The following is a 27,392-nucleotide window of genomic DNA, read 5'->3' on the forward strand; positions in this document are numbered from 1 at the left end:
GAGGTTTTGGCTCCAATGCCACCTCAGGCCAGAAAATCGAAGCCCAAGCCAAAGGTGAAGACTCGCCCGCTAAAGGAGACTGAAGTTCTACAGTCTGCTGATGTGGATGTCATTCTCTCTGACGTCTCTCTCGACTCCTCTTCTGAGGCGATGGAGGTTGATGTCAGACTGGGGCAATCATCTCGCCCCAAAACTGAGCCTCCACCTGTTGTGGGCTCTCCTCCCCGACAGAAAGTGAGAATGAAGGTACTCCCACCCTGATAGATGGCTCCCATTATACAGTGGAACATGAATGGATTCCGGGCACATGTGGAGGAACTGAACCTCCTAGCACGGCAACGCCCCCTGTGCTTGTGTTTACAGGAAACGCATTTCAAACCATCTGATGCTCCTGTACTAAGGGGCTATACGTCATATTGCAAAGATGACCTGACTGGAGACAGGGCCAAAGGCGGGGTCGCTGTGTTTGTCAATAATGACCACCACTCCTCTGCTCTCCCCCTGGATACTGACCTGCAAGCAGTTGCTGTTGAAATTTATTCCGGTCGGAGGCTTACCGTTTGCTCCCTTTATTTACCCACTCTGGATGCAGTGAACTTAGAGGCTCTCACAGACCTTATCGACCAACTCCCCTGCCCATTTCTCCTCCTGGGAGACTTCAATGCCCATCATGTCCTGTGGGGCTCCACTTCTCTTTGCGCTCGAGGTCGAATTTTGGAGAGCCTCCTAACATCTCAAGTGTTGTGCATCCTCAACACAGGTACTCCGACTCATTTCTCTAGTGCTACAGGGTCATTCTCAGCCATTGACCTATCTTTCTGCTCTCCAACCCTCACTGACTCCATTCACCAGGAGGTCATTGACGACCTACATTCCAGCGATCACTTCCCTATCCGCCTTCATCTCCTGGATGGTGTATTGCTGGAGCAGCGGCCACCATCGTGGATGATTGGCAGGGCTAACTGGCCACTGTTCACTCGGTTGGCTGTCTTTGACCGCCACAACAGCGTACAGGAATGGGTGGATCACATCACGCTTGTGGTCCACCATGCTGCTGACCTGTCCATACCACAGTCTTCTGTCACTCTTAAGCGGCGCCTTGTGCCTTGGTGGACAGAAGAGTGCCGTTCGGCCATCCGGGACAGGCGTGCGGCTCTTCGCCAATTTAAATGCCGCCCAACAGCAGTCAATCTTACCGCCTTTCGTATCGCGAGAGCCAGGGCACGCCGTGTCATTAAAGAGAGCAAGAAAAGGTCATGGCAGGAGTTTCTGGACTCCATCAACCGTTCCACTTGTTCCACGAAGGTATGGGAAGCCATCCGGAGGATTTCCGGTAAACGCAGCCGTTTACCATTAGCTGCAGTCCTGAACCAGGGATGCCTCCAAACAACACCCAGAGCCATTGCTCAGACGCTGGCAGAGCATTTTGCACAAAGTACTGCCACTGCAACCCAGGATCCAGCATTTTGTCGCTACCGTGCGACTGCCGAAAGAGCGGACTTGGACTTTCGGTCGAACAGTTCTGAGGCCTACAACTCCCCTTTCTCCATGTGGGAACTTGACTCGGCTCTTACTGAGACTTCTGACACTGCACCAGGTTACAACCGCATCCGGTACTCCATGCTTCGACATCTGCCACCACCTCGTGGAGGGAGGCAATCCTCATACCTCTCCTCAAACCAGGAAAGGAGCACACATGTCCCAGTAGTTATCGTAGTATCGCCTTGACAAGCTGTGTCGGAAAGACCCTGGAACGGATGGTTAACCGTCGTCTGGTCTGGCTGCTAGAGACCAGACAGCTCCTTAGCCGCTTTCAGTGTGGATTCCGAAAATTTCGGTCCACAGTCGACAATCTGACCCTCCTCGAGGCGGCTATTCAGCAGGCTTTCCTCCGTCGACATCACTGTATTGGTATCTTCTTTGATATCAGTAAGGCATATGATACTACTTGGAGACACTGTATTCTTGCACAACTGCATCAATGGGGCTTTCGTGGCCGCCTCCCCATTTTCATTCGGTCTTTCCTGTCTCAGCGGTTTTTTCGGACCCGTGTTGGTAACACACTGTCTGATCGCTTTGAGCAAGAGAACGGTGTCCCCCAGGGCAGTGTTTTAAGCATTACCCTCTTTGCCATAGCCATAAACAGTATAACGTCTACAGTGAGGAGTCCAGTACAGTGCTCCTTGTTTGTGGACGACTTTGCTGTTTTCTGTTCCTCCTCTAGTGTTGCAACCGCGAGCCGTCAATTGCAGCTAACAGTGCGGCGGTTAGAGGAGTGGGCTGCAAAGACGGGTTTTAGGTTTTCTGCCGATAAGTGTGTTTGTGTTCATTTTAATCGTTCTCATCGTCTTTTTACTTTGCCAGCCTTGCATATGGGGGATATTGTCCTACATTTTCGAGACACAGTGCGGTTTCTGGGCCTAATTTTTGACTCCAGGTTGTCATGGTTGCCACACCTACGTGACTTGAAAGCCACAGGTCTTGGGGAGCGGACAGGGCGCGTCTCCTTCAGTTTTATCAAGCTTTTGTGTGCTCACGGCTGGACTATGGGTGCACAGTATATGGGTCAGCGAGGCCGTCTTATTTGCGGATCCTTGACGCTGTTCACCATGCTGGGATTCGACTGGCCACGGGTGCTTATCGGACCAGTCCCGTACCCAGCCTCTGTGCTGAGGCTGGCGAACCGCCACTTACCATCCGGCGGCAGCTCCTGCTGGTGCGCCAGGCTTGTAAGTTTCTTGCAGCTCCCACCTCGCCTGCTCACCATCTTGTTGCCCATCCACCTCTGGACCGCCTTTTTTCCCGCCGTCCCCGGGCTACGTTACCGTTTGGGATCCGTGTGCAACGTGTGTTAGACTCCCTCGGTGTGGAGTCTGTACAACCCCAAATCCTGGGTTTCGCCTGCCACCCTGGTTACTGAAGAGGCCCGGAGTGATTTTAGATTTACTGCAGTACGAGAGAGATTGCACTCCTGCCACCGTTTTTAAGGCAGCATTTTGTACCATTTTATCTGAGCACCACGACTATGTAGCTGTTTTTACGGATGGGTCGAAACAAGGCGATTCCGTTGGCTGCTCTGTTGTTTTTCCGGATCGTGTTCTCAAGGTCCGACTGCCTAAGACTTTTACTGTCTTTGATGCAGAATTGTCTGCGATGTTGCGGGCACTGGAGCAGATGAGACATTCTTCCTGTTCTAAATTTTTTGTCTGTTCCGATTCACTAAGTGCCCCTCACTCATTGCAACGTTTGTATCCGGCAGAGAAAGTAGTCCACACCATCCAGGATGCCCTCCTCCGACTACAGCGCCTCGGGGAAGGTTGTAGCTTTCTGCTGGGTTCCGGGGCATGTCGGCATTGCTTGGAACGAAAGGGCAGATCTTGCAGCCAAGGGGGCGTGTCTCGCCCCACAAGTATCTCGGTGTGCTATCCCCTTGCACGCACTCACCTCGCTGTTGAGCTCCCGAGTCATGTGTCGGTGGGAGGACGAGTGGCTGGAAGTGACTGACAATAAGCCCCGTCTAGTCAAGCCCACAACGCGTGTGTGGTGTACTTCCTTTCAGCCCCGTCGACGGGACGAGGTTCTCCTCACTCGGCTTCGAATAGGCCACAGCCCTATGACGCACGGCTTCCTGCTCCAACGAGAGGACCCTCCAATGTGTGGTGGTTGCGGCGTCCAGGTCACTCTGCGCCACGTTTTATTGGATTGTGTTTTATTTTCTGACCAGCGGGCCGCGGCTGACTTGCCAGCGGACCTGCCAACTCTTTGAGGCAACACTCGGACGAATGTGGTTAAAGTTTTAAAGTTCTGTGCAGTGTCAAATGTTTTTACAAAGCTTTTAGGGAGGGGATTTTAACTTGTTTACTGTGTGACAAGTTCGCCCATATTTTACGTAAATGGCTAGCCAATGACAATTTCCTGTGGCATTCTTGTTGCTATGTTTTCCCTTTCCTTAGGTTTTACTTTCTTATGTAGTATTTTCCCTCTTTTCCTGCTTTCTTTGAGTGTGTTTTTCAGTTTTATTAGGTCTCTCCACATTCGTTCCTTTTAATGTGTGTCAGGGCGCTGATGACCTCGATGTTGAGCGCCCATAAACCCCAACGCACACACACACACACACACACACACACACACACACACACACACACACACGATACAGGATTTTGGCTGGACATCATTAAAAGAAAGGTGTTCTTCGTTGCAATGGAATCTTCTCAGAAATTTCAATCACCAGCTTTCTCCTCCGAATGCGAAAATATTTTGTGACACCGACCTGCATAGGGAGGAATGATCACCACAATAAAATAAGGGAAATCAGAGTTCATAAGGAAAGATATAGGTGTTCATTCAGTCCGCGTGCTATGCAAGATTGGAACAATAGAGAATTGTGAAGGTGGTTCGGTGAACCCTCTGCCGGGCACTTAAATGTGATTTGCAGAGTATCCATGTAGGTGTGGATGTAGGATGCAATGTAATTGAGTGGGTTCCCCCAAGAAGCAAAGGTATTAATTGAACTGTTCAGTTTCAGTCATTTTGATCTGTAATAAGCAGGCAGGTAAAATTAGGCAGAGAGTACTGTGTGTCACTTTGGTGATGCGTGATGCTGATTGTGTGTATATTTTGACTGTTTGTGTTGTGTACATAGTTCCACCTAGTCAGTGCGTACACAACTTTCCCACTAGAGCGCGCCCCGCTAAGCACAGCAGCGCAGGCGCAGCTCTCGTCCGTCTCCTCACTACGAGATGGCGCTGCCTTAGAGACGGACCAAATTATGCTTCCACCGATCCGCGTATTAATATGTAACGCAGCCAATGAGATTGCTGCTAATGTAGAAACTTTTCTCCTCGTGGATCACACTCGCACAGTGATACCTGATTGTGTGAGGTATTATAATGAGTGTACAGAGCTCCCATTAATCAGTCTGCATTAGTCTGCATTTCTCTGTACCAGTCTGCATTAGTCTGTACCAGTCTATAGTCAAGTTTCAGTCTGCACCTAATAAGATTATCATATTCCTGTACATAGCCATCAAGATAAATGTATAGACACTTTGTCAAGTATCAGATATATGTGAGAATAAGATTAACGTACCAAGGCAAAAGGAACTTCAGATTGTCAGTTGTAAACAGCATCCAGAATCAAGTTATGTAATGTCTATGCTTTTTATTATTTTAATAAATGTGTGTGAAAATTAATCAAGTTCTGTTTAAAGTTGGTCACCGTCAATCTGCTATTCTAAGCGTGCAAGTGGCATTTCTATTGTCAGCAGAAGATAAACACGCCACGATAAGACCACGAGACATATTGCTGGCACTCGCCTACTTCGTTAGAGCGACAAGTCAAATAATCTGGTGTGTACCGAAGGTCTTCAGTACACACACCACAGACATCGTCACTGGCGAACTGCCTTCAGAAGTTGACATAAGGCAGAATAAAGGAGTGATATACAGGGTGGTCCATTGATAGTGACCAAGCCAAATATCTCATGAAATAAGCATCAAACGAAAGAACTACAAAGAACGAAACTCGTCTGTCTTGAAGGGGGAAACCAGATGACGCTATGGTTGGCCCACTAGATGGCTCTGCCATAGGTCAAACGGATATCAACTGTGCTTTTTTTAAAATAGGAACCCCCATTTTTTTATTACATAATTGTGTAGTAAGAAATATGAATGTTTTAGTTGGACCACTTTTTTCGCTTTGTGATAGATGGCACTGTAATAGTCACAAACATATAAGTACATGGTATCACGTAACATTCCACCAGTGCAGACAGTATTTGCTTCGCCCAATGGGCGTGTGCTATGTATGCTGCTTGGTATCCTGGATGACATCATCCAAGTGTCCAGACCGTTTGCGGGATAGTTATGTTATTTAAGGAAACAGGAAGTGTTCAGCCACAAGTGAAACATCAACCATGACCTGCAACAAATGATGATGCCCAAGTGGGTGTTTTAGCTGCTGTCGTGGCTAATCTGCACATCAGTAGCAGACAAATTGCGCAAGAATCGGAAATCTCAAAAACGTCGGTGTTGAGAATGCTACATCAACATCGATTGCACCCGTAACATATTTCTGTGCACCAGGAATTGGCGGTGACTTTGAATGTCATGTACAGTTCTCCAATGGGCACAAGAGAAATTACGGGACGATGACAGATTTTTTGCATGCGTTCTATTTAGCGACGAAGCGTCATTCACCAACTGCGGTAACGTAAACCGGCAAATATGCACTATTGGGCGACGGAAAATCCAAGATGACTGCGACAGGTGGAACATCGGCGACCTTGGAGGGTTAATGTATGGTGCGGCATTATTGGAGGAAGGATAATTGGCCCCCATTTTATTGATGGCAATCTAAATGTTGCAATTTATACTGATTTGTTACGTAATGTTCTGCCGATGTTGAAGCGGTAGTGAATAGCATATTTCATGACGGATCTGACGTCCCCGGATTTCTTTCTGTGGGGAAAGTTGAAGGATATTTGCTATCATGATCCACTGACAATGCCTGACAACATGCGTCAGCGCATTGTCAATGCGTGTGCGAACATTACGGAAGGTGAACTACTCACTGTTGAGAGGAATGTCGTTACACGTATTGCCAAATGCATTGAGGTTGACGGACATCATTTTGAGCATTCATTGCATTAATGTGGTATTTACACGTAATCACGTTGTAACAGCATGCATTCTCAGAAATGATAAGTTCACAAAGGTACACATGTCACATTGGAACAACCGAAATAAAATGTTCAAACGTACCTATGTTCTGTATTTTAATTTAAGAAACCTACCTGTTACCAACTGTTCATCTAAAATTGTGAGCCATATGTTTGTGACTGTTACGGCGCCATATATCACAAAGCAAAAAAAGTGGTCCACCTAAAACATTCATATTTCTTTATGTACTACATGAATATGTAATAAAAACTGGGGGTTCCTATTTTAAAAAATGCAGTTGATATCTGTTTGAGCTATAGCAGTGCCATCTAGTGGGCCAACCATAGTGCCATCTGGTTTGCACCTTCAAGCTAGACAAGTTTCGTTCTTTGTAGTATTTTCGTTTGATGCTTATTTCGTGAGATATTTGGCCCGGTCATAATCAATGGACCATCCTGTATACACAGATCTACCAGAAAAGTATGACCACCGATCTACTATTGATAAAACCTCTCCAGGAGACAGCAGCATCACCTGGTGAGGAATGCTGCCAGTCAGACACACCACGTGACAAGGAATGACAGCTAGTCAGATCCACAGCAGTGAGCGTGCTGTCCGTGTTTAGAATGTGGAAGGCATGTGATCTATCTGAGTTCGACCGAGGGCGGATTGTGGTGGCCCGGAGCTGGGCGTGACCATTTTGGAGACTACACGACTTGTCGTGTGTTCGAGGAGTGCTGTGGTGAGTGTTTTCAACATGTGGTAAAACCGATGCCGAGGTGAAACCGTGTCCAGATGTCTCGGGGTCGAGCAGCCACCGCTCATTACAGATGTCGGATGTCATAAGCTGGGTAGGCTGGTAAGACAGGACATGTGGCGAACTGTGGTGCGACTAACATCAGACTTTAATGATGAGCAGAGTACAAATGTGTCTGAACACACAGTATACCGAACACTCACGATAAGCCTCTGCAACTGACAACCCGTGCCAATGTTAACCACCCTGACATCGGCAACTACAACTGAAATATGCACTGACCGTCGGCACTGGATGTTGGCGCAGTGGCAGAGCATTGCAGGGTCTGACAAATCCCGATACCTTCTTCATCGTGCCAACAGAAGGCACAAATCCGTCCGCATCCAGGGGGAGCTCCTCGACACCTGTTCTGTGGGACGGAGACAAGCTGGCAACAGCTACATTATGCTGTGACATTCGTGTGGGCATCTGTGGCTCCGGTGGAGCTCGTGCGAGGTACTGTGATGGCCCTTCATGACAGCCGTGCTTCCCTATGGCAGTATTATTTCTCAACAAGATAATGTGCCATGTCACAAGGCCAGGAGTACAGCAGAGTGGCTTGAGGAACACAGTGGCGAGTTCCAATTGGTGTGCTGACCCCCAACTTGCCAGATCTGAACCCGATCGAACACATCTGGGATGCGGTTTAACGTGGCATCAGATCTCACTGCCCCCCTCCCCATCATTTACGGGAATTAGCTGACTCGTGTGTGCAGATGTGGTGCCAACTCCAGCGATCTACCGAGGCCTCGTTGCTTCCGTGCTATGATGCGTTGCCACCGTTATCTGTGCCAAAGTGGAGATACTGGCTATTAGGTAGGCGGTTGTAATGTTCTGGCTGATCAGCGTAAATCTTGGAATGTTATGGCTGATCAGTGTAAATCTGTACTGAGGATAGTAGAATACCCATTCATGCCATTAGTCATCCTCATTCCAGACTGGAATTTGCAACAGGACCCACAAGGCAGACACTGCACTGAGTGATGAGAGAGAGTGCGAAACTCTGCAGCTTCGGCAGAGAGTGTCAACAGCTGCAAGGAGTATACGCTGCCTTACTATTCCGTGTTTCGATTCGAGGAGAGTGAGGGAATCAGTGTTGCTGACAGACAGTGTATTAAGGAATGGTAAAAGCAGTGTGTAATGCTGCCGGGTACTGAGGACTTTAGATATGGCGTCCAATGAACGAGGACAGCATAGTACTTGTAACATTACACTCATAAGGTTTGTAATGGTTTCCCAAGTATTTTAATTGGTTGTGCATAAATGCGACTGTCTGCTAATAAACAGAGAAAAAAATGTCACTTTGGAAACAACACTAGTTTCCCAATGATGTTTTGAGCAGGATGAATGCTGCAATGAAAATAAAACAAAAAGAAAATAATGTGATCATTCAGTGTGATTGATTAATGGCAGTTTTCTGTGTATTCGACCGAGTTGTCGTTTCCATTTGGTGTGCAGTATTCCAAACAGAAACCCACTCGTCTTCTAATAGTGTTGCCAATTTTGCTCTTATGTGTATTAGTTTCCAGGACTCCATCCAGAACAGAACACATAAAGAAGGCAATAGGACAGGCATTGAAATATTGTGCATGAAATGGAGATAACAGCTTGACCGATTACTCGAAAGTGACTGTTAAAAAGCTAGCAGAATGATGGAGAAATGGGTAGACAACTTTTGAAACTATATGCTGATACTACATATCTGAGATGGAGATACATCTGCAAATAAGCTCTTCAATTACACTGTCCTGTCAATTTTTTTATGGGCAGCTGAGAACAACAGTTGAGCCATCCTCACAAGTAAATATGTTTTGTCATACTGCATGACAGATATGATTTACATCACGGTTCGGGCATACTTAAAAACTAGATAGCGCTTAACAGTGGGTGTGATGTGATTTGCACTGTGATTCGTGATCACAGTGCTCTCCAGTGGCAGTTATCAGCTGCATCTGGCTTGCAAATCACACAGTTTGTTTACAAAAAGAAATACATGTAAAATTAGTGCACTTGGTCTGTTGAAATACACATTTTCTCCTTTGTGCATATGCCAGCCATATTGCTTAGTTTGTGGTATACACAGATAAAATGTTCAGTATGATAAGGCAAATTGGACTGTTCTATGCCCAGTCAGTAAGGGTGTCACCTAGCTGAAATGTAAGCCCAGGATGGCTTACTATGAAGGGCAACAAAAAACAAAATGCAATAAATTATTGTTGATGAACCGCTGTGCTGTAAGGGTACTGTGGATGGCAAGAGGAGAGGTCCTGTTATGAAAAGAAACACCATCCCAGACCAACACTCGTGGTTGTTGGCCGTGTGGCTGCTTATAGGATAGGGAACCCAGCACTGTCTAGGGTGTATCCAGACATGTCTATACTTGTCATCAGGACTCAACTGGAAGTTGGACACATCACTGAAGACAATTCTACTCCAGTCAATGAGATTCCAGGCCGAACATGCCCAAACCACTGCAAACAGGCTTGTTGGTGTAGAGAGATCAGTGGTAGGTGGTGCAAGAGGTGCCGTGAGCTCAGCGCCCTCCCTGTGAGATGCCTGCTAATGTCCTTTTGGTCACTGCAGTTCCAGTTGCACATTAGGTGAACGGTAATTACGATTCTGGGGCTCTGACTGCCTCTCAGATGATTGACCAGTCCTCACATTCTGTCACCTCTCCAGGTTGACTGCTTCCTCATTCACGGTGTGTTCAGTCGTGGTTGACCCATTGCTGCCAACATTTTCAAATACTGATATCACCCATATTCAAATATCGAGTGATTCGCCAATTATTCCGACAGGCTTCTTTGAGTCCAACTTCATGTCTTCTCTCAAATGCTGACATCTACATACAAATTGATAAAAGTCGGTATAAATTTGAAAACTTAATAAACCATGGAATAATGTAGATAGAGAGGTAAAAATTGACACACATGCCTGGAATGACATGGGGTTTAATTAAAAAAAAAAAAAAAAAAAGTATTGTTAGACGCGAGAAAGATCTCTTGCGCGTGTCGTTTGGTGATGATCGTGTGCTCAGCCGCCACTTTCGTCATGCTTGGCCTCCCAGGTCCCCAGACCTCAGTCCGTGCGATTATTGGCTTTGGGGTTACCTGAACTCGCAAGTGTACCGTGATCGACCGACATCTCAAGGGATGCTGAAAGACAACATCCGACGCCAATGCCTCACCATAACTCCGGACATGCTTTACAGTGCTGTTCACAACATTATTCCTCGACTACAGCTATTGTTGAGGAATGATGGTGGACATATTAAGAATTTCCTGCAAAGAACATCATCTTTGCTTTGTCTTACTTTGTTATGCTAATTATTGCTATTCTGATCAGATTAAGGGCCACCCGTCGGCCATTTTTTGAACTTTTGTATTTTGTTGGTTCTAATAAATCCCCATGTCATTCCAAGCATGTATGTCAATTTCTACCTCTCTATCTACATTATTCCGTGATTTATTCAGTTTTCAAATTTATACTGACTTTTTGATCACTCAGTATATTGTTCAGACGCATGTCTGTCAGTTACTGTCCAATTGAGTACATGGAATGAAATTTGCAGACTTTATTCCCTGGTATCAACATGTCCCCTGCTGACTATCCTTGCCAGCTCCACAATGAAATTGCATTGCAGTGTCACGCGTTCATCCATCGGCCACCAAAGTTTACAATTTTCCGTTTTCTGTCAATATCTATATGAATATCAATTTGTCCTTCATGGTGCAGTGCCTTTTTTTGTCTTAGAGTGCGTAAGCTATATTATGCATCCCAAAATGTAGAACATTTTTTAGGAACATAAGTAAATACTGAACTGAAACAAAATCTGGCTGTGACATGGAAATCAATGTTCCAAATTGTTGGTCCACATTCCCGGGCACATTCACAAAATGGAACAAACATGCCTGATGGAGAGCACTCTAATATTTACTTAAACTGAATACTACATAACCTACTTCTGTTAAATGAATATCGAAGTCCCAGAACCATACATATTTACTAAGATGGTATCTGTTCTTTCGGACATGTCCGAAAGAACAGATACCATCGGTGACCAAGCAGCTTGTTAGAATGAAATGGACGCCCGTAGCTGCTTACAGGCATTGACATACGTCAACGGGGACAAATGAAAATGTGCGACCCAACCGGGACTCGAACTCAGGATCTCCTGGCTACGTGGCAGACACTCTATCCATCTGAGCCACCGAGGACACAGAGGATAGCGCGACTGCAGGAATTTATCTCTGACACGCCTCCTGCGAAACCCACATTCTCAACGTATTGTCCCGCACTACATCCGGGACAATACATCGAGAATGTGGGTTTCGCAGGAGGCGTGCCAGAGATAAATTCCTGCAGTTGCGCTATCCTCTGTGTCCTCGGTGGCTCAGATGGATAGAGTGTCTGCCGCATAACCAGGAGATCCTGAGTTCGAGTCCCAGTCGGGGCGCACATTTTCATCTATCCCCATTGACGTACGTCAACGCCTGTAAGCAGCTAAGGGTGTCAATTTCATTCTAATTTCACCATACATATTTCGTATAGGGATGCTTCGGGGTACACTGTTTGTAGTTCATGCCTTCAGGGCAATTGATGCTACCCCGAACAATGTTTGGATCGGCTGACCAGAACCCGTGGTGTTCCTCCAGGAGCTGGACCTGTCGGACAACCGTCTGGAGCGCATCGGCGAACGCCTGCTGGAAGGGCTGCTGCGCATGGCGCGCCTCGACCTGTCTGGGAACCTGCTGTCGGAGCTGCCGGAGGCGGTGTTCGAGCGGGCGAGGCTGCACGCGCTGGAGGACGTGGCGCTGGCCAGGAACCGCTTCCAGGAGGCGCCGCTGCGCGCCCTCCAGCGTCAGTACTTCTTCCTCGGCTCCGTAGACCTGTCCGCCAACCAGATCCGCGACCTGCCTGCTGACGACAGCACCCTGGTGAGTACCGCCTGATGGCACAAATCTACTGTACCCGTGTAGAGTGGTAAATGGAAGAGTTGTCAGGTGTACGGGCACCCGAAGGGAGTAGTCATTGTGAAGTGTGTTCGAGGGTACGATATGCGAGTACAGCCTGAGGTAGAAGAACCGACCACCCACTGGCTGTGGTAGTTATGGAAGATGTCGTTTGGCATCGGAGAGCAGTCTGTGTGAGCAATCGAGAGCAAAAGCTGAGGATGGATGTTGTGTTTAACTGAGAGCCAGAGAGAACCCGTCTGTCAGCCGGATGCACTGGCACGCCATTCGCCCACCCCTCCCCCCTCCCTCCACCCACCACCTCCTCCCCAATGCCCCTTCACCTCCCTCCACCCTCACTCTTAAGTCCACCAGACGTAGTGCAGGAAACTTGTCTCAGCATATTTCACAAAAACAACTTTTGCTGTAGCAGTGATTCTGCTGACTACGTAGGCCACAATAATAGGTCTTCTTTTTTTGCTTGTGCCATTGTCCTGCAGTTTCCCAGGGTCAGCATGGTTAGGGTCGGGTTTGGCAAGGTTAATTTTTAAGGGATGCCTGGATGCCCTTCCTGATGCCACCCTGTAACACCCCCCCCCCCCTCCCCTCCCCCCGGGACGGAATTAATGTACCCCAGCTGTCGGCGTCTAGTATAATCTGTGGAATAGTGCAAACATGTTCAAATGTGTGCGAGTCGTGTAACTGAGGCGGAACGTGGGGACCAGCCCAGTATTCACCTATTGGAATGTGGAAAACCACCTAAAAACCACATCCAGGCTGGCCGGAACACCGGCCTATGTCGGTAATCCGCCAGGCATATTCGATCTGGGGCCAGCTCACCTACCCGAGTCCAGGAAGTAGTGCATTAGCGCTCTCAGCTAATCTGATGTGTAGGCCACAATAATAGGTACAGGAGCAAACATTTAAGTAGTAAAAATCTTAAATTAACGATAAAATTCCTGATATCTACTAGACTGGTCAGGTGACTTGCACCTCATTTAATTCCTCTGACTTCAGCAGCCTGCCCCAATTTTCTCTGCTGTGTCAATCCCATTGTCTCTGAGAAGCACCTACACCCAACTTCCTCTCTTATTTGTTGTATATATATTGATTTCAGAATCTGTCTGACCATTAACTAATCAACTCGAATTTTCATATAGTCAGGAACAGATGTATGCTCAGATCACAATTTAGTGATTATGAACAGTAGATTGACGTTTAAGAGAACCACTGGAAGAATCTACATGGAAAGAAGTGAGGTTATCAGATACTGAGCAATGATGAGAAGTTCATTCTCCTAGGCTGTAGATACAGACATCATAAATATCACAGTAGCCAGTTAAATTGAACATCACTAAAATGGGCAAACACAGAAGTTGGACCGAGAAACATAGCTACAGGGAAGGTAAATGTATCATCACTGAAAGACAGGAATATGGCAATATAAATCACAGAAGGTATCAGATAGATTATATAATGGTAAGACAGAGATTTAGGAACCAGGTTTTAAATTGTAAGACATTTCCAGGGGCAGATGTGGACTCTGACCACAATCTATTGGTTATGAACTGTATATTAAAACTAAAGAAACTGCAAAAGGTAGGAATTTAAGGAGATGGGACCTGGATAAACTGAAAGAACCAGAGGTTGTACAGAGTTTCAGGGAGAGCATAAGGGAACAATTGACAGAAATGGGGGAAAGAACTACAGTAGAAGAAGAATGGGTAGCTTTGAGGGATGAAGTAGTGAAGGTAGCAGAGGATCAGGTAGGTAAAAAGACAAGGGCTAGTAGAAATCCTTGGGTAACAGAAGAAATATTGAATTTAATTGATGAAAGGAGAAAATATAAAAATGCTGTAGATGAAGCAGGCAAAAAGGAATACAAACATCTCAAAAATGAGATCGACAGGAAGTGCAAAATGGCTAAGCAGGGATGGCTAGAGGAGAAATGTAAGGATGTAGAGGCTTATCTCACTAGGGGTAAGATAGATAATGCCTACAGGAAAATTAAAGAGACCTTTGGAGAAAAGAGAACCACTTGTATGAATATCAAGAGCTCAGATGGCAACCCAGTTCTAAGCAAAGAAGGGAAAGCAGAAAGGTGGAAGGAGTATATAGAGGGTCTATACAAGGGTGATGTATTTGAGGACAATATTATGGAAATTGAAGAGGTTGGAGATGAAGATGAAATGGGAGATACGATACTGCATGAAGAGTTTGACAGAGCATTGAAAGACCTGAGTCAAAACAAGGCCCCGGGAGTAGATAACATTCAATTAGAACTACTGACAGCCTTGGGAGAGCCAGTCCTGACAAAACTCTACCATCTGGTGAGCAAGATGTACGAGGCAGACGAAATACCCTCAGACTTCAAGAAGAATATAATAATTCCAATCCCAAAGAAAGCAGGTGTTGACATATGTGAAAATTACCGAACTATCAGTTTAATAAGTCACGGCTGCAAAATACTAACGCGAATTCTTGACAGATGAATGGAAAAAATAGTAGAAGCCGACCTTGGGGAAGATCAGTTTGGATTCCATAGAAATATTGGAACACGTGAGGCAATACTGACCCTACGACTTATCTTGGAAGCTAGATTAAGGAAAGGCAAACCTATGTTTCTAGCATTTGTAGACTTAGAGAAAGCTTTTGACAATGTTGACTGGTATACTCTCTTTCAGATTCTGAAGGTGGCAGGGGTAAAATACAGAGAACGAAAGGCTATTTGCAATTTGTACAGAAACCAAATGGCAGTTATAAGAGTTGAGGGGCGTGTAAGGGAAGCAGTGGTTGGGAAGGGAGTGAGTCAGGGTTGTAGCCTCTCCTTGATGTTATTCAATCTGTATATTGAGCAAGCAATAAAGGAAACAAAAGAAAAATTCGGTGTAGGTATTAAAATCCATGGAGAAGAAATAAAAACCTTGAGGTTCGCTGATGACATTGTAATTCTATCAGAGACAGCAAAGGACTTGGAAGAGCAGTTGAACGGAATGGACAGTGTCTTGAAAGGAGGATATAAGATGAACATCAACAAAAGCAAAACGAGGATAATGGAATGTAGTCGAATTAAGTCGGGTGATGCTGAGGGAATTAGATTAGGGAATGAGACACTTAAAGTAGTAAAGGAGTTTAGCTATTTGGGGAGCAAAATAACTGATGATGGGCAAAGTAGAGAGGATATAAAATGTAGACTGGCAATGGCAAGGAATGCGTTTCTGAAGAAGAGAAATTTGTTAACATCGAGTATAGATTTGTCAGGAAGTCGTTTCTGAAGGTATTTGTATGGAGTGTACCCATGTATGGAAGTGAAACATGGACGATAAATAGTTCGGAAAGGAAGAGAATAGAAGCTTTCGAAATGTGGTGCTACAGAAGAATGCTGAAGATTAGATGGGTAGATCACGTAACTAATGAGGAGGTATTGAATAGGATTGGGGAGAGGAGAAGTTTGTGGCACAACTTGACTAGAAGAAGGGATCGATTGGTAGGACATGTTCTGAGGCATCAAGGGATCACCAATTTAGCAGTGGAGGGCAGCGTGGAGGGTAAAAATCGTAGAGGGAGACCAAGAGAGGAATACACCAAGCAGATTTAGAAGGATGTAGGTTGCAGTAGGTACAGGGAGACGATGAAGCTTGCACAGGATAGAGTAGCATGGAGAGCTGCATCAAACCAGTCTCAGGACTGAAGACCACAACAACAACAACAAATCACTTGGAAACAAATATAGGAAGAGGGAAGGCCAGATTCAGAATACAGGAAAGTCAAAGGAAAGTTCTGTGAGGTTAAAAGCAATGGTGTTGACATACCAGGAATTTCACTGTTAAAACAAAGAAAAGGGAGTGGACTGCTGGAAACAGTGTACTGAAGGACACTATGAAGGGAGACAGCTGTTTGATGATGACATGCCTGAGGAAGACATAGGACTCGAAATGGAAGACATAGGAATTCCACTGATAGAGTTTAACAGGACCTTGGAAGACTTGTGGTAAAATAAGGCAAACAGATAGATAACATCCCTGCAAAATTTATACAGTTGTTTGGGGAAGTGGCAACCAAATGACCATTAATATTGGTTTGAAGGATCTGTGTGCCTGTAGATTCAATAAACAGATATGGCACAAATGAATTATTTTCATTTTTGATAATGCCCTACCAAAAAGGCTGGTTAAGACCATAGTAAAATGTCTGTTATGAATCTGGATGGGTTATGGCCATTTTTTCCCTTCATACAAATTTCTTAATACCAGTATATGCAGATACATTGGTAATTTGGTTATGGTAATTCAATATTGGTAATCTTAATTCCCAAACAAAATGTAAATGACATTTTTACAACTAATGACTTACACACTTCAATCAAAAGACATCAACAAAATATTTTTGGATTACTGTTTCTTAGGAATCTTGGCAAAAACTAAAGTAATCATTCTAGATTTTCTTTTCTCAAGATTTTTTGAATGGTTTTCACCTCCCTTTCTGTCACTCTTTCTTCTATTTTCATGATTTTTGCACACTCAAGCATAGAACAGACCAATTTTGTTGCCGCTAAATCATTTTTTTTAAGTGCTCTCTTCAGTTTATCTTAAGAAAGAAGTTCTTCTCATGCTTCCTCAGATACCTGGAATTCTTTTTTCTTTTCTTTCACAGAAGCTGTGCCATAGTTTTTTTTAATGATATTTATCTTTCTAATCTCCATTCAAGATGCCATTAGTTTTGATCCTCTTTTTGCTTTTCTCCTAATTCACATTTTCTTTTCCTTTTACATCCTTCCCTATGAGCAGTAAAATTTGCATATGTTTGCTGACCATTCCTAATGCACTGTGAGTCAATGTGCACAGAAGGAAAATGGGAGAATTGTCCCAAAGCATCCTTTGCAGTCAAAACATTGTTTCAAAATCTTTGTCATTGATACCTTGTCTTCCTGTAAAAGGTGTTTCAAAGTGGAATATATTCTCTTTATGTCCTCATTTCCATGTGACAATGTACGAGAAGCCTTAACAAGTTTTGAAACATTTGAATACTTTAACTGTATGGATGGTGAGTCTCTTTGTGAGATGTGCTGTTGCCAGTAATTGTCAGTATCTTTGCTAGCTACAGCAGGGTGATCTTTTTCAAATCATAGAACCTTTCACTCGTCTAATAAGTATTCTTTCCAGACATTGAACAGCATCATTTTCACAACCTTTAACCTGTCACTGCAACTTCTCCTATTTATTCTTTCTAAAACTTTTCAGTGGTGCACATCTTTCCCATCATATCTGCAAGCTGCGGTGTAATGTTTTTGACCATTCTTTAGAAACCACAATTTGTCACCTTCTTCCAGCTTACTAAGATGTTTGGTTAACTGCTCACTAATAACTACTTGTTCGAGAGCAAGCAGATCAGAAAATGTAAAGAGTTCATTATGAAGAACTTCAGGAATGCTCTCAATTGTTCTCAAAGCAGAAACCTTCAAAACCCGAGCCGATAAGATTTCAAATATGTTTTGTATTTTTTATGCAACTTATGAATAAAAGGTGTTTGGCTTTGCAAACATTCTGTGAACTTATTGAAAAGTTATGCAAATGAAATTATGAAATGAGATTCTGCTTTCATCAAAAGTTTTTTTAAAGCACTGGCAATGGCACTGTATGACAGTAGCCAAATACTTTTTTTAGAGATATATGCTTAAGAAAGTAAGAAAGTGGTTGTACACCTAAAAGATTTGTGATATAGAATGTTAAACACAGACTGAATTGTGTCAAATACATCCCTAGCAAACAAGTGAACCATCAAAATAATGATTTTTCACCTAAACACTCCAAAGCCTTTACATAGGCATTATGCATTGTATGAATGTTGCAAGTTCTGATGTTTATAAGTAGTCTGCCTCAGAGTTTCCTGTAGACCACTATGTAAAAGCCTAAACACTTTTTTAATTCACGCATCTGCTGTGCCATTGAAGTGAGTGGTTGAAAATTGCATGGAAAACTTCTGCATAAAAATTTTCCCATTTAAAAAAATTTTCAAACTTGAATTGAGGAATATTTGACATTTGGTCTTTAAATATGTCTGCTTGTGTCTGTATATGTGTGGATGGATATGTGTGTGTGTGTGTGCGAGTGTATACCCGTCCTTTTTCCCCCCTAAGGTAAGTCTTTCCGCTCCCGGGATTGGAATGACTCCTTACCCTCTCCCTTAAAACCCACATCCTTTCGTCTTTCCCTCTCCTTCCCTCTTTCCTGAGGCAACAGTTTGTTGCGAAAGCTTGAATTCTGTGTGTATGTTTGTGTTTGTTTGTGTGTCTGTCGACCTGCCAGCACTTTCATTTGGTAAGTCACACCATCTTTGTTTTTAGTGACATTAATAATAGTTGCACAAAATATAAAAACACCCAAAAAACAAAATGGAACAATCACACTCAAATTTCAGAAGCCTATCAGGTTAAATTTTATCTATTTTCATCTTTGGAGTATTCCAAAAGGTTCAACTAATAAACACGAATACAGGAAAAACATGGAAACAAAAGTAAGTAACTTATTTTCCTCCTATAACAGCTTAAAGAGGTGACAGTAATTTTAAAGGACGACAACATTAAACATAATCGTCTTTACGTGCCGTGCATCCAAGTTAAACAAGAATAATATACCAAAGAATGGAAAAAATAACTGGGAATCTCTTAGAGGACAATCAGTTTGGGGTTAAGAAAGGTAAAGTCACTAGAGATGCATTTCTGATGTTGCACTTCATCATGGAATTAAGATTCCCTCATAGGGTATGTCAACCCAGGAAAATGGATTGATACTGTAAAGTGGTGCAAGACACTCAAAATTCTCAGAAAAATAGGTGTAAGCTGTGGAAAAATACAGGTGCTATATTGAATGTACGTATGAGAATGACGAGAGACGAATATGAGTGCAAGACCGAGAACAAAGTAATTGGATAAAAAAGGTGTATGACAGGAGTTCAATCTTTCACTCCTACTGTTCGCTCTGTCTATGGAAGTGTGGTATTAAAATTGAGGATGAAAGCATACCAGTGATAGGATTTGCTGATGACATTGCTATCCTCAGTAACAGTGAAGAAGAACTACAGGGCCTGTTGAATGGAATGAACAGCCTAATTGGTACAGAATACTGACCGAGAGTAGGGTGAAGAATGAAAAAAGCAGAAATGAGATTAGTGATAAACTTAATGCTGAAATTGTGGATGAATAAGGAGATAAAGAGTACGAATTCTGGTACCGTCGAGGAAAATAAAATGTGGTGGACAGAGCAAAGAGGATATGGAAAACAGACTATAAAACACTAAAAGGGCATTCAGGGAAGGAAGTGAAACACTGAGGATGGGGAAAACCAGAAAAGCAGAAAGTTGAAGTGCTTGTGATGTGGTGTTAAAGAGTTACACTATGTGATCAAAAGTACCCGGACACCCCCAGAAACATACATCTTTCATATTAGGTGCATTGTGCTGCCACCTACTGCCAGGTATTCCATATCAGTGATCTCAATAGTCATTAGACGACGTGAGAGAGCAGAACTGGCGGACTTCGAACGTGGTCAGGTGATCGGGTGTCAAATGTGCCGTACATCTGTATGTGAGATTTCCACACTCCTAAACATCCCTAGGTCCACTGTTTTTGATGTGATAGTGAAGTGGAAATGTTAAATGACACGTACAGCACAAAAGCGTACAGGCTGACCTTGTCTCTTGACTCGCAGAGACTGCCGACAGTTGAAGAGGGTCGTAATGTGTAATAGGCAGACATCTATCCGGACTGTCGCACAGGAATTCCGAACTGTGTCAGGATCCACTGCAAGTACTGTGACAGTTAGGTGGGAGGGAGGTGAGAGAAATCAGATTCCAGGGTCTAGTGGCTTCTCAAAAGCCACACCTCAGACCAGTAAATGCAAAACATCGCCTCGCTCAGTGTAAGGAGTGTAAAAATTAGACGATTGAACAGTGGCGAAACATTTTGTGGAGTGACAAATCACGGTACACAATTTGGCGATCCGATGGCAGGGAGTGATATGGAAAATGCCTGGTGAAAGTCATCTGCCAGTGTGTGTAGTGCCAACAGTAAAATTCGGAGGCAGTGGTGTTACAGTGTGGTCATATTTTCATGGAGGTGGCTTACACCCCTTGTTGTTTTGTGTGGCACAATCACAGCACAGGCCTATATTGATGTTTTAAGCACCTTCTCGCTTCCCACTGTCGAAGAGCAGTTCGGCGACGGTGACTTCATCTTTCGACACGATCCAGCATCTGTTCGTAATGCGTGGCGTGTGGCGGACTGGTTACACGACAGTAATGTGCCTGTAATGGACTGGCCTGCGCAGAGTCCTAACCTGAATCCTATATAACACCTTCGGGATGTTTTGGAATGCCAACTTCGTGCCAGGCCTCACCGACGGACATCGACCCCTCTCCTCAGTGCAGCAATATGTGAAGAATGGGCTTCCATTCCCCAAGAAACCTTCCAGCACCTGATTGAACGTATATCTGTGAGAGTGAGGGTGGGCCAACACCGTATTGAATTCCAGCATTACCGATGGAGGGTGCCACAAACTTGTAAGTCATTTTCAGCCAGGTGTCCGGATACTTTTGATCGCATAGTGTATGCTGAAAATCTAGTGGATTGAGAAGGTGTGAAGTAGGAGGTGATCCATAGAATCGGTAAAGAGAGGAACGTGCATATGTTGTTGTTGTTGTGGTCTTCAGTCCTGAGACTGGTTTGATGCAGCTCTCCATGCTACTCTATCTTCATCTCCCAGTACCTACTGCAACCTACATCCTTCTGAATCTGCTTAGTGTATTGATCTCTTGGTCTCCCTCTACGATTTTTACCCTCCACGCTGCCCTCCAATGCTAAATTTGTGATCCCTTGATGCCTCAAAACATGTCCTACCAACCGATCCCTTCTTCTAGTCAAGTTGTGCCACAAACTTCTCTTCTCTCCAATCCTATTCAATACCTCCTCATTAGTTACGTGATCTACCCACCTTATCTTCAGCATTCTTCTGTAGCACCACATTTCGAAAGCTTCTATTCTCTTCTTGTCCAAACTAGTTATCATCCATGTCTCACTTCCATACATGGCTAAACTCCATACAAATACTTTCAGAAACGACTTCCTGACACCTAAATCTATACTCGATGTTAACAAATTTCTCTTCTTGAGAAACGCTTTCCTTGCCATTGCCAGTCTACATTTTATATCCTCTCTACTTCGACCATCATCGGTTATTTTACTCCCTAAATAGCAAAACTCCTTTACTACTTTAAGTGTCTCATTTCCTAATCTAATTCCCTCAGCATCACTCGACTTAATTTGACTACATTCCATTATCCTCGTTTTGCTTTTGTTGATGTTCATCTTATATCCTCCTTTCAAGACACTGTCCATTCCGTTCAACTGCTCTTCCAAGTCCTTTGCTGTCTCTGACAGAATTACAATGTCATCGGCGAACCTCAAAGTTTTTACTTCTTCTCCATGAATTTTAATACCTACTCCGAATTTTTCTTTTGTTTCCTTTACTGCTTGCTCAATATACAGATTGAATAACATCGGGGAGAGGCTACAACCCTGTCTCACTCCTTTCCCAACCACTGCTTCCCTTTCATGCCCCTCGACTCTTATAACTGCCATCTGGTTTCTGTACAAATTGTAAATAGCCTTTCGCTCCCTGTATTTTACCCCTGCCACCTTCAGAATTTGAAAGAGAGTATTCCAGTCAACATTGTCAAAAGCTTTCTCTAAGTCTACAAATGCTAGAAACGTAGGTTTGCCTTTTCTTAATCTTTCTTCCAAGATAAGTCGTAAGGTCAGTATTGCCTCACGTGTTCCAACATTCCTACGGAATCCAAACTGATCTTCCCCGAGGTCAGCTTCTACCAGTTTTTCCATTCGTCTGTAAAGAATTCGCGTTAGTATTTTGCAGCTGTGACTTATTAAACTGATAGTTCGGTAATTTTCACATTTGTCAACACCTGCTTTCTTTGGGATTGGAATTATTATATTCTTCTTGAAGTCTGAGGGTATTTTGCCTGTCTCATACATCGTGCTCACCAGATGGTAGAGTTTTGTCATGACTGGCTCTCCCGAGGCCATCAGTAGTTCTAGTGGAATGTTGTCTACTCCTGGGGCCTTGTTTCGACTCAGGTCTTTCAGTGCTCTGTCAAACTCTTCACGCAGTATCTTATCTCCCATTTCGTCTTCATCTACATCCTCTTCCATTTCCATAATATTGTCCTCAAGTACATCTCCCTTGTATAAACCCTCTATATACTCCTTCCACCTTTCTACCTTCCCTTCTTTGTTTAGAACTGGGTTTCCATCTGAGCTCTTGATATTCATACAAGTGGTTCTCTTCTCTCCAAAGGTCTCTTTAATTTTCCTGTAGGCAGTATCTATCTTACCCCTAGTGAGACAAGCCTCTACATCCTTACATTTGTCCTCTAGCCATCCCTGCTTAGCCATTTTGCACTTCCTGTCGATCTCATTTTTGAGACGTTTGTATTCCTTTTTGCCTGCTTCATTTACTGCATTTTTATATTTTCTCCTTTCATCAATTAAATTCAATATTTCTTCTGTTACCCAAGGATTTCTATTAGCCCTCGTCTTTTTACCTACTTGATCGTCTGCTGCCTTCACCACTTCATCCCTCAGAGCTGCCCATTCTTCTTCTACTGTATTTCTTTCCCCCATTCCTGTCAATTGTTCCCTTATGCTCTCCCTGAAACTCTCTACAACCTCTGGTTCTTTCAGTTTATCCAGGTCCCATCTCCTTAAATTCCCACCTTTTTGCAGTTTCTTCAGTTTCAATCTGCAGTTCATAACCAATAGATTGTGGTCAGAATCCACATCTGCCCCCGGAAATGTCTTACAATTTAAAACCTGGTTCCTAAATCTCTGTCTTACCATTATATAATCTATCTGAAACCTGTCAGTATCTCCTGGCTTCTTCCATGTATACAGCCTCCTTTCATGATTCTTGAACCAAGTGTTAGCTATGATTAAGTTATGCTCTGTGCAAAATTCTACCAGGCGGCTTCCTCTTTCATTCCTTCCCCCCAATCCATATTCACCTACTATGTTTCCTTCTCTACCTTTTCCTACTGACGAATTCCAGTCACCCATGACTATTAAATTTTCGTCTCCCTTCACTACCTGAATAATTTCTTTTATCTCGTCATACATTTCATCTATTTCTTCATCATCTGCAGAGCTAGTTGGCATATAAACTTGTACTACTGTAGTAGGCATGGGCTTCGTGTCTATCTTGGCCACAATAATGCGTTCACTATGCTGTTTGTAGTAGCTAACCCGCACTCCTATTTTTTATTCATTATTAAACCTACTCCTGCATTACCCCTATTTGATTTTGTATTTATAACCCTGTAATCACCTGACCAAAAGTCTTGTTCCTCCTGCCACCGAACTTCACTAATTCCCACTATATCTAACTTTAACCTATCCATTTCCCTTTTTAAATTTTCTAACCTACCTGCCCGATTAAGTGATCTGACATTCCACGCTCCGATCCGTAGAATGCCAGTTTTCTTTCTCCTGATAACGTGCATATAATACTGACAAAAATGCTAATCGGTCGTGTATGAAAGACAAGGAGGAATAACTTCCACGATACCAGAGTGACCTGTAAATGGTAAAACTGTAGGGGAAGATAGAATTATCCAACAGATAATTGAGGACCTGGGTGCAAGGCTTACTCTGAAATGAAGAAGTTGACAAAGGACAAGAATCTGTAGAGGGGTGCATCAAACCGATGAGAAGAAAAAATCGTATCAGGTAGAGGTCTATGCTCATTTTCTTGCTTGTGTGGTTTAGCTGTCACAGATGCCAATTATGAGCTGGGGTGATGCAAGCACTGTTGCCAGTGAACATAGAGCTACAGAACCTGCCGGGCAACTGACTGTACCCTGTAGTACACACAGACAGTATGTACCTCACAGGTTAGGGTAGATGCGTGTGACAAGTCTGCTGGGTACAGGAGTGGTGCATCGTGTCGCTCCGCAGGTGAACATCAAGCAGCTCGACCTGTCGGAGAACCCGCTGAGTGCAGCAGCGGTGGCTGCGGTGCTGTCCGAGCCCAAGACCGTGCGGCGGCTGCGGCTGTCGCGCGTCAACTTGACGGCACTGCCCGCCGGCCCACTGGAGACGCCCTTCCTGAGGGAGCTCGACCTGTCCGGCAACGCCGTGGCGCGCCTGCCACCCGCCGCCTTCGAGCGGGCCACCCTGCTGGAGGTGCTCGACGTCTCCCACAACCAGCTCTCCAGGTGAGTGGGGGCAGTGTATGTCTGGGGGGGGGGGGGGGGGGGGGGGCACTGATCCACTCCACACACCTGCAGGCAAGCCACCTATTCTGTTATGGTCACTGAGTACCAGTGTTTGATATTGGAGCTGCAGCTTGTACACTGACGAAGAGAGGGTAGAAAAGCTAGTCATCTGTGAGCAATAGTAATAGTGACAATGTTTTCTTATTTACAACTAAGTGCTCCCAGTCATAGTCATGTGTTGCTGGGGATCATTCTGGTTGAATGGAAAGGAAACAGAAGCACACATTTATAGTGTCCCTCTCTCTCTCTCTCTCTCTCTCTCTCTCTCTCTCTCTCTCTCTCTCTAATAGATACACAAACAAACACAAACATACACACAAAATGAACCAATTCATTACAACAGCAGCTCGAAGAGGCCACCACTGGCATTATTACAGCCAGTGTACCTATGGAGCATGTTCTCGTATACCCACTCCGTCCCATCTAGTGTCTCTTTAGTTTCTAGTGCAGCAGTCAGAACTTGTGCCAGCAGATCTTTCTATGTCACTACAGCTGTCTCACAAATTAAACTGTGCATACGACCCCAAAAGTAGTAACATCATCCTCTCTACCCTGTTGCATGTTTTGACAAATAAATCTGAGACACTCTTTCTGTAAGCAGATGTGGACACGTAGCACATCTGAACTGATATCGTTATAGAACAGAATGATATGTTTCCAGACACAGGTTCCTATTCTAGACATTATGTACTCACTCCTGCCTACAGGTCCTAAGTTTGTAATGAGAATTTCCGACACCCTTTTGTGTATGCAGTATATATGTGGGTGACTGTTTATTATGGTAATGTGTAAAAATTCTAAGTAAATCAACCGAGAACTTTTTGAAATATTTGGTAATAACACCTCCTGTTTGTATATTAGATATTTATTTGTATGTTACATATATTTAAAAAACAGGCACGTCAAAACACACATCTACCTGAATGCAGTGTTGTTTCAAAGTTTGAAAGCAATCCGTAAACTTTCAGAAATTTAAGATTTTGAAGTAATGAACATTTGCATTTTTATTTATACAGATGCAAATGTTTGTTCTTCAGGGATTTATTTGACAATGTTGCATTTGAATACACACATTTTTATAAAGCTACGGGAGCACCATATACACTGAGAGCCAAGGCATAATGACCACCTGCTGAATAGCTTGTTTGTCCGTCTTTGGAACAAAATACATCACTGATTCAGGGATCCGTCACTTTGTTGGTAGGTTTGTGGAGATATGTGGCATTAGCTGTCTATGCACAGGTCACATAATTTGCGTAAATAATGGGCCGCCGATTTGCGTGCGAGGTGATGGTGCTAGATAGTAACCCACATCGGTTCCACAGGATTAACATCGGGCAAATTTGTTGCCGAGACATCGACGTGAGTTTTAATGCTCGCCAGACCACTGTAGTACGGTTGTGGCTCCGAGACGTGGATAATTATACTGCTGAAAAATGACTTTGCCATTGGAGAAGACATCGAGCATGAATGGATGCTGGTTGTTTGCAGCTACCGGTGTGTCTTCAGTTACTACCACAGGTCCCCGTGCAAGTGCACGAGAATGTCTCCCATTGCATAATACTGCTCCCACCAACGTGAATCTGTGGTATGCTGCACGTTTCTAGTCGCTGTTCACCTCGATGGCAGCATTTGTGATGATGACCGTCAACCTAGTGTAGCAAAAATGCGATTCACCTAAAGAGCGACACATTTCCATCGATTGACAGTCAAACCCTGATAGTTGCGTGACCACTGAAATTGTAATTGATGATGTCAGTGGATCAACATGTGAACACATATAGTTGGTCTGCTGCAGAGCTCCATGTTCAACAGTGCACTCTGAAACACACAACCATCTTGCTCTTTCAGCAAAGATGCCACAGATCACCATCTACCCTACTTTACTTAGCAGACCAGCCTCCGACCAGTTGTGGATGTCCAACCACTTAGTGCATAGTGGTAGTTTCACTGTGCTTCTATCTCTTCTTTCCGTAGATGCTCACGACAGTAGCACACGAACGTTCGACCGGCTTTGCCATTTTTGAGATACTCGTTCACAGGCTCTGCATAATAATAATCTGATCTTTGTAAAAGTTGTCCGTGCCTTCACTAGGGTGATCCCCCATCCGTGTCTGCTCCACTTACATACTTCTGTTACTGTGCCATGTGACTGCAAGCCCGCCAGGCAGCATTCGATGTCGTGGTGGGCGGTGTATATATGGAGTTCAGTAGGAATAAAAAAAGATGTGCATTTGTGTCAGAATTTCAAAGCACTCAGTGGAGAACTATCAACATCTACTTTTTTTTTAAGACAGGTATGCATACATGTAGTACAGTACTGTAGTACTTTGAAATGATATTTTGTGTATCTTCTCCTCATTGGGGTACACTGTACTCACACAAATCTTGTTGACTTAAAATTATTGACTGATGTGCATTTTCATCGTGTTTCCACTTGTTTACTATCAACGCCAGCAAGTGGACAGCTCATGTTACCTGGGATATGTGTACTGTGTGCTAGTGCACAATAGTGTAAGTCAGGTTTCTATTACATTTTATATACTGCCAAGATTATGTGAATAGTACATTGTAATACATTTTTGAAAAGAAGGGACAGAGTACGTTACTGGATAATAAAATAGTGGGTACTATTTTAAAAAG

At 44.0% G+C, this 27,392-nt stretch overlaps 1 protein-coding gene across 1 annotated transcript in view; it reads left to right on the forward strand.

Annotated features, from left to right (window-relative positions):
• Nucleotides 1-27,392, forward strand: part of LOC126214986 (protein artichoke-like) — a 339,045-nt gene that overhangs the window by 282,278 nt on the left and 29,375 nt on the right. Inside the window, exons 13-14 of the mRNA XM_049941617.1 lie at nt 12,111-12,392; nt 24,430-24,689. Of these exons, the coding sequence (XP_049797574.1) occupies nt 12,111-12,392; nt 24,430-24,689 (542 nt within the window). The remainder of the gene's footprint in view (nt 1-12,110; nt 12,393-24,429; nt 24,690-27,392) is intronic.

The sequence above is a fragment of the Schistocerca nitens genome, chromosome 12, assembly GCF_023898315.1.
Source record: "Schistocerca nitens isolate TAMUIC-IGC-003100 chromosome 12, iqSchNite1.1, whole genome shotgun sequence".
Lineage (NCBI taxonomy): Eukaryota > Metazoa > Arthropoda > Insecta > Orthoptera > Acrididae > Schistocerca > Schistocerca nitens.